The 12758-nt window shown below is 42.2% G+C and overlaps 1 protein-coding gene across 1 annotated transcript in view; it reads left to right on the top strand.

Annotated features, from left to right (window-relative positions):
* LOC123253589 (E3 ubiquitin-protein ligase HUWE1) overlaps positions 1-12758 on the top strand; it is a 98921-nt gene that overhangs the window by 8921 nt on the left and 77242 nt on the right. The window contains exons 2-4 of the mRNA XM_044682757.1: positions 8533-8599; positions 9559-9657; positions 10541-10747. Coding sequence (XP_044538692.1) covers positions 8555-8599; positions 9559-9657; positions 10541-10747 — 351 coding nt within the window. The 5' untranslated portion in view covers positions 8533-8554. The remainder of the gene's footprint in view (positions 1-8532; positions 8600-9558; positions 9658-10540; positions 10748-12758) is intronic.

The raw sequence follows: 12758 nt of genomic DNA, 5'->3' as shown, positions 1-12758 counted from the left end.
CCCCCCCCCCCCCCCCCCCAATTGTTTCTTTGCCAAAGTCTACACAGACAAGTGAGTATCCTGGCCTAAGTCTGCGCTCAGTTTTTCCTTCTCAAATCCCGTGTTTTTGTTTTATTTTTACATGTTTACGTGATTCATTTTCTTCCCCCCCCCCCCCCCATTGGGTTGTGCAATTGTTATCCCTTGAGAGCTTTTTCCATTTTATTCATTTTTGCTATAGAGCGATCTTTTAAAGCCTGAACCCCAAATCACATACCCATGTATGTTTACATGTGATAAGTGATGTCATATGTTCTTCTTTTGCATTTCTACTCCCGTAGTTCTTTCTCTCTGTGTGGTTAGCATTCTTTCCCAAATAAGTCCCTCGGGAGTGTCCTGCCTTGTTGCATTGCTACTAATTGAAAAAGTCCATCACATTGGATTGTTCCACAATGTTTTACTTTCTGTGTACAGTGTTCTCCTGGTTCTGCTCATTTCACTCTGCATCAGTTCATGGAGGTTCTCCCAGTTCATATGGAATTCTTCCAGATCAGAGGTTCCCAGACGTTTTTGGCCTACCACCCCCTTTCCAGAAAAAAATATTCCTTAGCCCCCTGGAAATTAAATTTTTTAAAAATTTTAATAGCAATTAATAGGGAAGATAAATGCATCTGTGGCCATCACCACCTCCCTGGATCGCTGCAGACCCCACCAGGGGGCGGTGGCGCCCACTTTGGGAATCAGTGCTCTAGATCTTCGCTCCTTATAGCACAATACTATCCCATCACCATCAGATACCACAATTGGTTCAGCCATTCCCCAGTCGAGGGACAACCCTTCATTTTCCAATTTTTGGCCACCACATCAAGTCCTGTGTTCTTAATGATATCCAACTTGGCCTCTTTTGGGCTCATGGGCACCAAGCAGCATGGATGAATAAATATGGGATTGGTATCTCTTTTTTTTCCTCTTCCTTTTCCTTCCTATTTAGCTCCTGCCCCAGTTAAAATCAACTCTTACGGTTTAAATAATGTACCTTGGAATCTCTGTTGGACCTTGGTTTCTACTTGCATTATCAACTTTTTTCACATTTCCTCAAGAGTCGTGTACTGTTCCATTCTCGAATTCATTGCCTCACATTATTTATCCATCATTGGGTACTACACAGCATTGAACAGAGTTACTCAGTCTTTCGTTATCACTGATTTCATGTGATTCAGCGTGCCTTTGAGTAACATACCTACGTGACTACTTAGAGCCTGGGCAGAAGAAATTGTGCTTTCAGACTGTGTTGTGGATATCTGATTTCATTTTTGTTACTATGTTTACTCTTCTCCCAGTTCTATTCACTTCAGTTGGCTTCAGGTCATACAAATCTGACCAGATTTCTCCAGAAACTTTCCTTTTTCATAATTTCTTTTAAGCCAATAATACTATTACATGAAATTCAAATTCTAGAACCATTCTTTATTCAGCCATTCTCCAACTGATAGGAATTGCAGTTCTTTGCCACCTCAAAAAGCACTTACGTCAGCACGTGGTGTGTGGCCTCTTTTAAGCTTCATTATTACAAGGCTGGTGTCCCAACAAAACATCCTCCTCTAGAAGTCAAGGTCTTTGGGCATATGGGTGAAGAAGCTGCTAGTTTTGTCCCTTGACCAACCAACAGCCAACCCAATATCAATTCATTTTGATGACTGTGCTTTTCCTAGTATAGTTTTTGAGACCTGGTACTGCTCGGCCATCTTCCTGCCTGCTTTTTTTCCAATATAGTGTTTACTTTGAGATTCCCGACCTTTTGTTCCTCAGATGAAATGTGGAACTACTTTTGTTAGCTCTTAAAATTAATCCTTTGCTAGCTTGATTCATCTCCCTCTGAATACGTAAATTAGTTTAGGAATTCTGCTCAATTTTATTGTGCTGACTTCACTTTTCTATGAGTAATTAATATTTCACAAACAATTTGATTCTGTCATTATTTCTACAAGAAATTTTGTACCTGTATTCACATAGTTCCTGTGTGTGAAGGCGAGGGTTAGAGTTGGAATTAGTGTTACCCTAAATCCAATTCCCTTGACTGACTTGTTTCTCCAGATGAATCTCGTTGGTTTTTTTTCTACCAATACAATAGTTTGATAGGAATCCCACTGAATAAAAAGAAATTGAAGAGCTATCAATGAACTCCTAGAGGAAAGAGTGATATGTATTTGCAAGTGAAATTTGTCAGACATTCAAAGAAAAATTCCAGTTCTTAACTGAATATTTGTAAAAATAGGAAAAGCAGGTAGCCTTCCAAATACTTTTTATGATAAACTCCAACCGGCAGTAGTCAAAACAATGAAAGAAAACTATAAACCAAAATACCTAATCAATATCAATATTTTTAAAAGTTCAAATATTAGCAAAGCTGCTATAGCAAGATGTTCAAAAAATAATCCTGCATTGTGACTAGGTTGGATTTATCCCAAAAATGTAGAGTCGATTCAGTATTAGAAAAACTATAAATATGATAGATCATGCAAATAGCAAAAGCATCAAAGAATATCCTATTATTTTATAATTAGATGTAGCAAAGCCTTTGAAACAGAATACCTTCTGTTTTTCTTTTTTAAGATATCATAAAACTGAGGGATAAATTATATAACCTTCATATGACAAAATAGCATCTATCTCCAACTGAGGGCCAGTTGGTATAATTGAAGAGCCCTTTCCCATGGGGAGACGGTGTCCATTTTAACTACTATTATTTGGTCTGGTTCTTAGAGTGCTAGTTAGAAGACAAGAAAGAGATATTTAGAGAAAAGGCAGAGATAACAAGGAAACAGAACACTGATTAAAGCCAACTGAAGTTCATTGGGACAATTTCTTCAACAAAGTTACAGAATATAAAAATACATCTGCAGAAATCATTGGTGTTTCTATGTCACAACCAAACCCAGAAGAAAGACAGGAATTTCCATTTTCAAAAACTACAAAGTGGTGTAACATACTTTGGAGTCAGCTTACTGAAACATATTGTATAATTATCATAAAACTAAAAAATCTTTTGAGAAAGAAACATTTCAGGAAAGAGAGCTCGATAACTCTTTGAATTTAGAAGATGAATTGTTTGAAGAAGATGCCGGAAGAAGCCTCCACAGCAACAGAACATCCAGCATTAACTTCGGCGTGTAACTGATTTAAACTGGGGGGGAGGGGGGGGTTGAACACAAATATTTTGAATGTAAACTTGTATGCCAATTGATTGCCCCCAATTGGCTTATTGTCAATGCACCTAGCAAACATTGGTTTGCTCTCTATTTCTCTCTTATCTCTATTGTAGTTTAAAATGATCCATTGGGGAGACTGGTCTCCCAAAGGATCACAGGGGGGATTGTGAAAGAGACTTCTTTACTCTCTTGTCTATCCTGAGTTAACACTAACTTAAGTACAAACTTGGACTAGGTGGAGGAGCTCAGAAACCGCTTAGTGAATTCACATCCTACTTAGTGCTAGGTGAGAAGCCAGCAAGATACTTGGAGACCTCCACCTTTTTTCTAATTCATACAGTCAGAAACTTGTGGATTCTTTTAAGAGTTCGCACCCTCAGAAACTGAACCCTTTTGATGAGAAATTGACCTTCAGAAAGTACAAAGCGGATAGCACAGATACTTCCTCCTGGGCAGTACTAGATAATTTGGAAACTGTGATTGGCCCCATGTGAAGAGGGGAGGAGACAAGAAGTCACCATAAAAGCAAGCCCTAAACCCAGTCTGGGGAGATGGTCTTGGAGAAGATTGTCTGAAGAGATTGTCTTCTGGAGATAGCCTTCTAACTGGGGAGAGCCTTTCTCCTTCAACTTGACCCTGAAGGAGCTCTGGCTGAGGACCTTGGATTAATTTCTATTAGGACTACCACGTGGGTGAGTGAAAAAGGCTGACTTCCTTTCCCTGACTTGTCCTGGAGCGAGTTTAATTCCTTTTGAAGGTTAACAACTTCTGGCTGAGCCAAGCACTGGAACAATATTTAGTTAGACAGATTAATGTCTTCTCTACCCTTTTGTATTCCTCTGCTTTTGCTCTTTCCACCTATTTTGTAAATAAAAGATTTATAATTTTCATTTATTTAGCCAAACCATTAATTTATCACTTACACTACACATAAGAGCTATAGAATCTCTGGAAATGAAGACAGGTCTAAATGATTGGGAAATTATCAGTTGATCATAAGTAGGCTAAGCCATTCACTGCTGTCTCTCTTGGCTTTCTCCCCATTTCTACCCCAACATACTTTTCTTGAGATTAGTTTTTATCAGGTAGGACATCTACCAGGTGGTCCACAAAACTCAATTGGCTTGACCTTTGGTTTTTTCTGGCTACTTCCCAGGTGGGACAGGGATCTAATTGGTTACATATTTATTAAATATTATGTGATAAAACATACCAACTGAAAATGAGTCTTACATTCATTTACCAGTTACAGGATTGAAGTAGATCAGAAGTGTTCTTTCAAGATATTTTTGTTTCTATTACTTGGTAATTTCTGCATATAAGCCAAGGTGAGACCCAGCAACCAAGAATGGGGGCATGGGAAGGAGGGTAGTATCCAAGAATCATGTCAGTTAAAAGAAGCTTAATTTGGGTGAGGTGATGGGGAGAAGTCATTTTTTAGAGAACTCTCCCATTTCCTTTATTAGGTTTACAAAGGGAAAGTTGTAAGAATTAAGATCAATGCAACAACTATCTATCATTCCAAAGGAGTGGCTGTTATTCAACTCTTGACATTTTTGTATAGAGCCATTGAGGGAAATTGTTTGGCTTGACTGCATATTTGTTGCTGAAATTGGTTTTTCTTTTCCATTTTTTTGATGGGATGGGGTGGTGTGAAAGGGAGAGAAAATAGATGGATGTTAACTGAAATATTTTTGCTAGAAGTGTTGGTGATAGTGTGATAATTAGATTAAGTCTACACTGCCATCTTTAGATTTAATCACCAATTCTGGGAGGTTCTTAACCCTTAACTGTGCTAGAGTGGGTGATGAATCAGAATCAACTGACTGCCCCCTAGACAGTCCTATGAGAAATGTCTATTGTGATTGGACACACAAACTAGGAGGGAGGCCCCGGAAGTGACGCATAAGTGACCCCTTTAAGAGGAGAGAGTTGAGTCAGTTTGGGAGCTTTCCTGGTTTGTGGAGGAGTGCTCGCTGGAATGCTGAGACCTTGGTGAGACTGCTTTCGATATCTATTTTAGAAGTCCACATGGTGAGTTTAAAGACTGAATCTTCCAGAACTTCTCTTAAGGAACTTCCCTTTAATAGAGACTATGAATCTGAGCCTCTGGCCCAAGTCAGTGGCAGAGCTGGGAATAGAATCCAGGGCTCTGTCTTCCTTTCCCAGATTAAATCCAGTTAGGCCCCAAACATTTTTTAAAAAATCTACGTAACACTCTTCTCTTCTCAGAAAAAGGACCCGTAAGGAGAACTCTCTCCACTTGGCCTCTGGAAAGGCGAGTGGTATTTTTGAGGCAGGTTGGTGTTTTTTGGTTTGGTTTGGTTTGTGCTTCAGTAATTTTGGTTTTCTTCTCAAGTTGTTTTGTCAAACTGAAATGTCTCAGGGCATCAGCCCATAAACAGGCATGTGTGGTGGAGATCATAGGCTTGGAGCCCTATCAGGGGTGTCCAGGGGCCCCAGGCACTGGCCAGACCCTACCAAGCAAGAGTCGGCTTCCTGAGGGTTAATTGGATCTACCTGGATTAATTAGAGGATCCTAGTAATTTACCTACTGGGTTAGATTCTTATTTCCTTATTTCTTCTACCTCTTCTCAATGGCAAATAAATTCCTATAAAAGTCAATTTTGATTTAAGGTTATTCCTTAATTGGGGCAGTTTCCCCTGGCGACCACCTTTCAATCTATTGAACCCCAAAACCCCCTCCCCCCCCCTTACAGTAGCTATTCTACATGTCAGATGTGGCATACAGTCCCAAAGGAGGTTACTGCATTGCCTCTCTGCCAGCCATCCTATATAACAAAGCGTATGTTAAAATTTAAAAGTCTGAAAATCTCTGCACAGTGTCCCATGTAGGCTGTGGGCTGGGCTGACTTCTCTTTTGGAGCTATGTTCACTTTGGATTGTTTTCTGTGGGTGCTGGATCTTTCCATTGATGTAGTTGTTATGTATATTCTTTCTGGGCTCTGCTTCCTCCTTTCTGCATCATGATGTTCATGGCCGTCTCCTCATGCTTCTGGATTCAGCACCCGGGGATTTCTTCCAGCACAGTAATATTCCACGACAACACGTGCTGCCACCATTTGGCTAGCCATTTCCCAAACGCTAGGCATCTGTTAGACTAGGCCATTGAAATGTGCTATGTGTAGCTATCTAGGGAGCCATAGATGGTAGGATGGGTAGCGCATAGGACTTGAAATCAAGAAGATGTGTTCAAATGTGGCCTCCGATGCTTACTAGGACAAATCGCTGCAGTTATCTTTGCCAAGAAAACTCCAAATCAGGTAACGAAGAGTTGGACACAACTGAAATGACTCAGCAGAAAGTGTGGTCGACTATTGAAGCTTGATCTCCTTGGAGCTCTTTGAACTGGCCATTATTCGGCTTCTGCTCAATCTGCTTCCAGTCTATAGCGTCCTAGTCTGCACTTTCTTCCTGGGTGATTTTTAAAGACATTGAAACTCTGAGTGATGCTGGCTTATTAAAGCTTTGACTCTTCTCCCTCTCTGTTAATTAGACCATGAACTCCTTGAGAACAGGAACTGTTTTGGCCTCTCTTTGCATCCCCAACCCTGAGCACAGTGCCTCACATGTGGTAGGTGCTTCATCAGTGCTGGTTGACCTCCTGTGAATCCCTGTTCTGAGCATAGACTACTCTTTTTTTTCAGTGGAGCATTAAACATGCAGGACTTAATCCCTTTTGGACATTACCCACTATGCACTACCTCACTCTTTGGGATCCCCAGAAAGATACAAAGCTGTCTCCAATCAATAGTGGGACTTCCGTCTCCCTTCTTAGTTTGACTGCAGAGGAAAGCATTATAGAAATGTGCACAAGTATAGCTGTTCAGTCATTTCAGTCGTGTGTGATTCTTTGTGAACCCATTTGGCGTGGTTTATCATTTCCTTCTCTGGCTCATTTTACAGATGAGGAAACTGAGGCAAGACTTGAAATCAAGTCTTCCCAGACTCTCTTTATTCTATATATTTATATTTATTCTTCATCACCTAATTGGCACCTAGCTTGAAGTATATCTGAGTGTCTTTCAGGTCCTAATTTGAGTCTTTTCATAAAGTGATTTAGAGCATCTGCTCTGAATAATGAAACTAGAATATCCAGCAAGATGGAATCAAGATATATGGCTGAAATCTCTCTCTCTCTCTCTCTCTCTCTCTCTCTCTCTCTCTCTCTCCCCCCCTTCCCCCCCCCCTTTTAAAAATTGCCATTTTCATTTCAGCACCAAGTTGTCGATGACCTTTCTGACTGCTAGGACTGATGTCTTTGGCATTCCCCTGACAGATAGTACAGTAGACTCATTCTTTTGGGGCTCAGCATATCATCTCAACTTCCTGAGCACTTTGGGTTATAAGAAGGTGGGGGATGGTCCTTTTCCATAACTACGTTGATACCCCAATTTGAGCACGTTGGGAGCATGCCAGGCCTTTTGCCATCCCCATAGAAACAGATTTCCCAAGTGGGCAATTCTAGTGGTCTTTGATTATATGTCTTGGGTGCGGTGTGTTCCCACTCATTGGCTGCTCACTTCCAAGGAGCGCTGTCACCACATTTTCCAAGCTGTGAGCTTCTTGTCTGGGAAAGACGAACCTGGTTCTTAATCCAGACCTCAGTTTGTACAGTTATTTTGCCTAGTCCGTTCCCCTTACTATTGGGAAGTGGGAACATGGTCCTTGCTTTCCCTTTGAATTCTGAGTGAGTGGCGTCTCTCTCCTCAGTGACCAGACCAGGAAAACAGTTACCTCGGCTACTTTCCTCTTTCCTCTTGGACTCTCGAGTGGGCTGGGGAAGGGAGATGGTGAAAATGTTCCTCTGGGAGTACTCGATTCATTGTTTTTAAGAATGTTGCCATTTGCTAGTACTTTCTATTCTTGAACGCTTGTCCTTGAAGTTGAGGAAAGTGTTCAAAGAGGAGACAGGAAATGGTTTCAATAGGATACTCGGAGCCCCGGGTTCATTTGTTCCAGTTTTTTCTCATTTGTCAGCTCAAAAATGGAACTATTTTCTAAAAAGTTGCTAAGCAGAGTAACATTTTCCCTGTGAGTGTGTGTCTAAATCAGGAGGTGATGGCCCCCATTTCAGAACGGTAAGATAATTTGCTTGCTAGTCGTAAGCTAGTGGTCCATGTGGCTAGGCTTCTTACCCATTCCTGGTCCAAGTGTAGATGCCTGTGCCTTCCCCGTGATCACTGTTGCCTCACAGTTAGCATGGAATTAGCCTTCATATTTCAAAACTCCTTATGCTTGACCTCATAATGTAGAGATTAGAACTATATAGAATTCTCAGGGTTGGTGTCTTTAATTTTGCCAACTTTACAATTTTTTTTAGGGCCACACAATAAATTTCCAAAATGAAAGTGGACAGAACTAAACTGAAGAAGACGCCAACTGAGGCTGTAAGTATGGGGTGGGGGTGGGGGTGGGGGGGGCGCTTCAGTTTTACTCTTTTCCTGAGGGAGATTCTGACCCTTTCCCTGAGTGGCAAGAAGCTCCTTAGCCTGGTTTTCTATTCCTGAGCTCTCCCCTGCCTTTATTAGGGTATTCCTCAGATGTCCTGGATCAGCATACCCTCCTGCTTATGTCCCATTCACTATGCCTGGCTGACATGACCCCCCTCTTCTCCACACCCCCACCCCACCCCCCAATCTATGTGCCTGAAATAGCGAGCAGTGATCCCTGAACCTTTGGCCTGCCGTGCTATTCTGCTCTCTTTTTCAGGGCCAGTTATATAAAGTCTTAGTTTGTTGAACCTGCCAAAAGATTTGATGATGAGTTATCTCTTTACCCAATTTGAATGGCACAAACATATGGGCATTTCTCAGTGAATTTGGTGGCGGCCACAAATACCACATGAAATTATTGTCGTTGGCCAGTCAGAAAGCTTTCCAACCCGAGATCACGCGGTCAGAAACAGGATACGCTGCCTTAGAACTTGGGTGAAGTCTCAAATGTGTTGGGGAAGGGTTTGAAATTTCCCGTTTCTGTAGCAGCATCAGCCTAGTCGAGGTGAGGTTACAGGAGGGAAAGATCACTCAAGACCCCCAAGTCCAGATACTAATTAGACGATTTGGGGGCTTGGGCTTTGGTAGCATTAGGAATTAGGCTGGAGAGAACTCTAGGCAGACTGGCCCAGAAGTTTATACGCCTGGAGGATTTAATTACCACCTTAACAAAAGAAGAACTCGCACTGAGAATATGACCCGTGGGAGAAAATCCTGGTGTTTTGGTTTTTGGAGGGGCCTCTGGTACCATCCTGCCAATTTCCCACCCTATATATCCTTTGATGTTGGCTCTTTGATCCAGACATGGGATCTCTAGGATCTCCAGGAACAAGAATCTTCGTGTTTTCTTCTAGCCTGCAGATTGCCGGGCTCTGATAGATAAACTTAAGGGTTGTAATGATGAGCAGCTCCTCCTGGAACTTCAACAGATCAAAACCTGGAATATTGGAAAGGTGAGTAAAATGCCTTGAACTGTATTCTTCCACACAAGGGAGCTTTATTGGGGGCGATGCGTCCCTCGAGGCCTCTTGTGGATAGTTTCATCTTTAGAAATGAGTTCCCAGAGTTTTAGAGAGCACGCTTATTCCCCCCCCCCCCCCCCCCAGCATGCCCTCTAAGGAACAGATGGGGAGATCAGAGCTTCGGATACTAAGGCGATAACATATTCCAAGTACATGTTGAGTGATCAAAACTAGATTAGCAAGAAACATTTTCAATACGTGCATGCAGTCAAAGGCTATTTCAACTATCGCTCTGAGTTCCCTCAGGAATCTTACACTATTTTATTTCTTCCAGGTAAGTGAATCCCTTGTAAGAAAGACAGACATTTCGACCCCGAAGTTGAGGTTGTCGTTATTAGCAAGTTGAACCTTTTAGGGCAGGTTTGGCGTTCATTTCAGTTTGTAGGGATAGAGCAGCGGTTCCCAAACTTTTTTGGCCCCCTGGAAATTTTTTTTTTAATTTTTTTTTTTTTTTAAATTTTAATAGCAATGAATAGGAAAGATAAATGCACCTATGGCCATCGCCGCCGCGTGCCCGCGCCCCCCCTTGATGCGGCACCCGCCAGGGGTGGGGGCGCCCATTTTGGGAATCACTGGGAAAGACATTCAAGTGTCCCAAATTACTCCCTGAGATCACCTCAGTCAAAAAGAAGAGGGATCCTGAGTACTGGGGATCAGTGTTAGGCTAGCCCTATAAAGATGACCCGAAACCCTTGAACCACAACACCTGCAGGAGAGTGACGGGGATAAGCAATGACTGGCCAAGTGTTTTGGACAAGAGACCCACTGCTTGGGTGCAGGGCCCATGGTTTGTTCTTGTTCCCTCCTTTTCCAGTGTGAGCTGTACCATTGGGTGGATCTGTTGGATCGCTTTGATGGGATTCTGGCTGATGCTGGACAGACTGTGGAAAACATGGCTTGGATGCTGATGTGTGATGGACCTGACAAGGAGCATCTTAAATTACTGCTTTTGGCTGTCTTGAACTTTACTGCCCTGCTCATTGAATACAGCTTTTCTCGGCATCTGTACAGCTCTATAGAGGTAGGTGGGAGAAGTAGGCGCCTCCCCAACAGCCTGGCCTTGATCCTGGCTCCTCATGTTGGAATGGACAAACAAAAAAGCCTTCTTTAATAGTCTCTTAGTGTATATCAGACACCGAACTGAACACTAGGGAGGATTTAAGCGGCACGATAGCCTCCGCTTTCCAAGAGCTCCTGGTCTGCACGTGTGGCTCCTAAAGCGCAGGGTCAGAGCCAAAGGTAGAGAACTCATTTTCTTTAGCTTAATTCCCCATGAAAAAGTTCATTGAAAATGCCACAAATGTTGGTGGCGATCGCTGTTTTCACTGGTCTTCAGTTATCTGTGGTTGTAGAAGAGGCAGTTGCTAAGGCCCATCTCCCCTAAATGTAGATTGCTTGGGGGGGGACGAGTTAGAAAGGCTCTTGGCCTCACCTAACCTTTTGAGGTCATTGGTTTACAGATGACAGCAGAGGTTGTGGTGGATGACAGTAGTAGCTAGACTTGATTTGAGTGGCACCTGAGTCCTTCTGACTCCTTCCTCAGTGTACCTCGTTGCTTCAGCTTAGTAGTAAGTGCTGGTTACTGAATGCCTTTGTGGTATTCAGAGCAAATATTTCTCACGGTCTCTCCCACCAATGAATAACTTAGCCAAAGAGTGTGAAAGGGCTGGCGCATCTGGGAATTCCAGCCAGGTGGCAAGAACTATTGCCCTTCTTTTGGTCCCAAAGTATTTAGAAACAAAGCAAATGAAGACAGTTCCCCAGGCTTCCTGGAAATACTCTTGGGAAATTATTTTTTTCAACATGTTAAAAGTATACTCTGCTTTCTGCATGCCAATGGCTCCCTCTCTTCGTTCCTTTTACCCCATATAGACATATGTGTTTTGTTTTGTTTTGATTTTTTTTCCTAGTGCTTTCTTCCCCCCCCCCCCTTTATTTTATTCCAGTGACAGATTTACATGTAAGTTTGCCAAGATTATATGATTCATCTTTTCTTCTTCCCTCCCCTCTCCCAGAATTGACAGACAATTCCACTAGATTATATACATGGTCAAAACCTGTTTCCATGTTATTCATTTTTCTAAGAGTAATCATATGCCCAAATAAGTAAATGATAAATCATATGTTTTCTTCTGCATTCTAAGTCCCTCAGAATTGTCCTGGATCATTGCATTGCTGTTAGTAGCAAAGTATTACATTTGATTTTCCCACAATGTTTTAGTTACATGTTCTGGTTCTCCTCGTTTCACTCCACATCAGTTCGTGGAGGTCTTCCCAGCTCTTTCTAAAATCATCCATTTCATCATTCCTCATAGCACAACAGTACTCCATCACCATCGTATATCACAGTTTGTTTGGCCATTCTCCAAATTGAGGGACATGTTTTTAGTTTCCAATTTTTTGCCACCACAAAAAGTGCAGCTGTAAATATTTTTATACAAACAGGTTCGTCCTCATTTATTTTTATCTCTTTGGGATGTAGACCTGATGGTGGTATGGCTGGATCAAAGGGCAGGCAGTCTTTTAAAGCCCTTTGCACATAGTTCCAAATTGCCTTCCAGAATGATTGGATCAATTCACAACTCCACCAGCAATGCACTAGTGTCCTCGTGGCCCATTTTTGTCCTATCCGTCTTTCCCTTCAGAACCGATCCTTTTGCTGGTGGGGCTCTTGCCAAGTGTTTGAAGGAAAACAAAGGATAAAAATGAAAGAAAAGCAGACAGTGAAGAGATTGGGATGGGAGAAACCCGCAATCTGAGCAGTAATGAGTAGCAGTTGCTTCCAGAGACACACCAGTCAGCCTCTATTATAGTCCCTGGGTAGATAAGGTGTGTCCCTGGACAAGTGCTAAAGTGCTCAGTTTCCAGATTGGGAAATTGAAGAGGATACAAGTATAGAATTAAACTAGGAAGTCATATTAGAGATTATTTGGTCCAATCTCCACATTTTACGAATAGGAAGACTGAGGCCCTGAGAGGCAGAGATGTTTAGCCAAGACTACACGGCAGTGGGTGGTGTGTATGTCTAGGCT

The sequence above is a fragment of the Gracilinanus agilis genome, chromosome X, assembly GCF_016433145.1.
Source record: "Gracilinanus agilis isolate LMUSP501 chromosome X, AgileGrace, whole genome shotgun sequence".
Classification (NCBI taxonomy): Eukaryota; Metazoa; Chordata; class Mammalia; order Didelphimorphia; family Didelphidae; genus Gracilinanus; species Gracilinanus agilis.
Note: the sequence above shows the minus strand (reverse complement) of the source record. Positions and strands in the feature narration are given on the sequence as shown.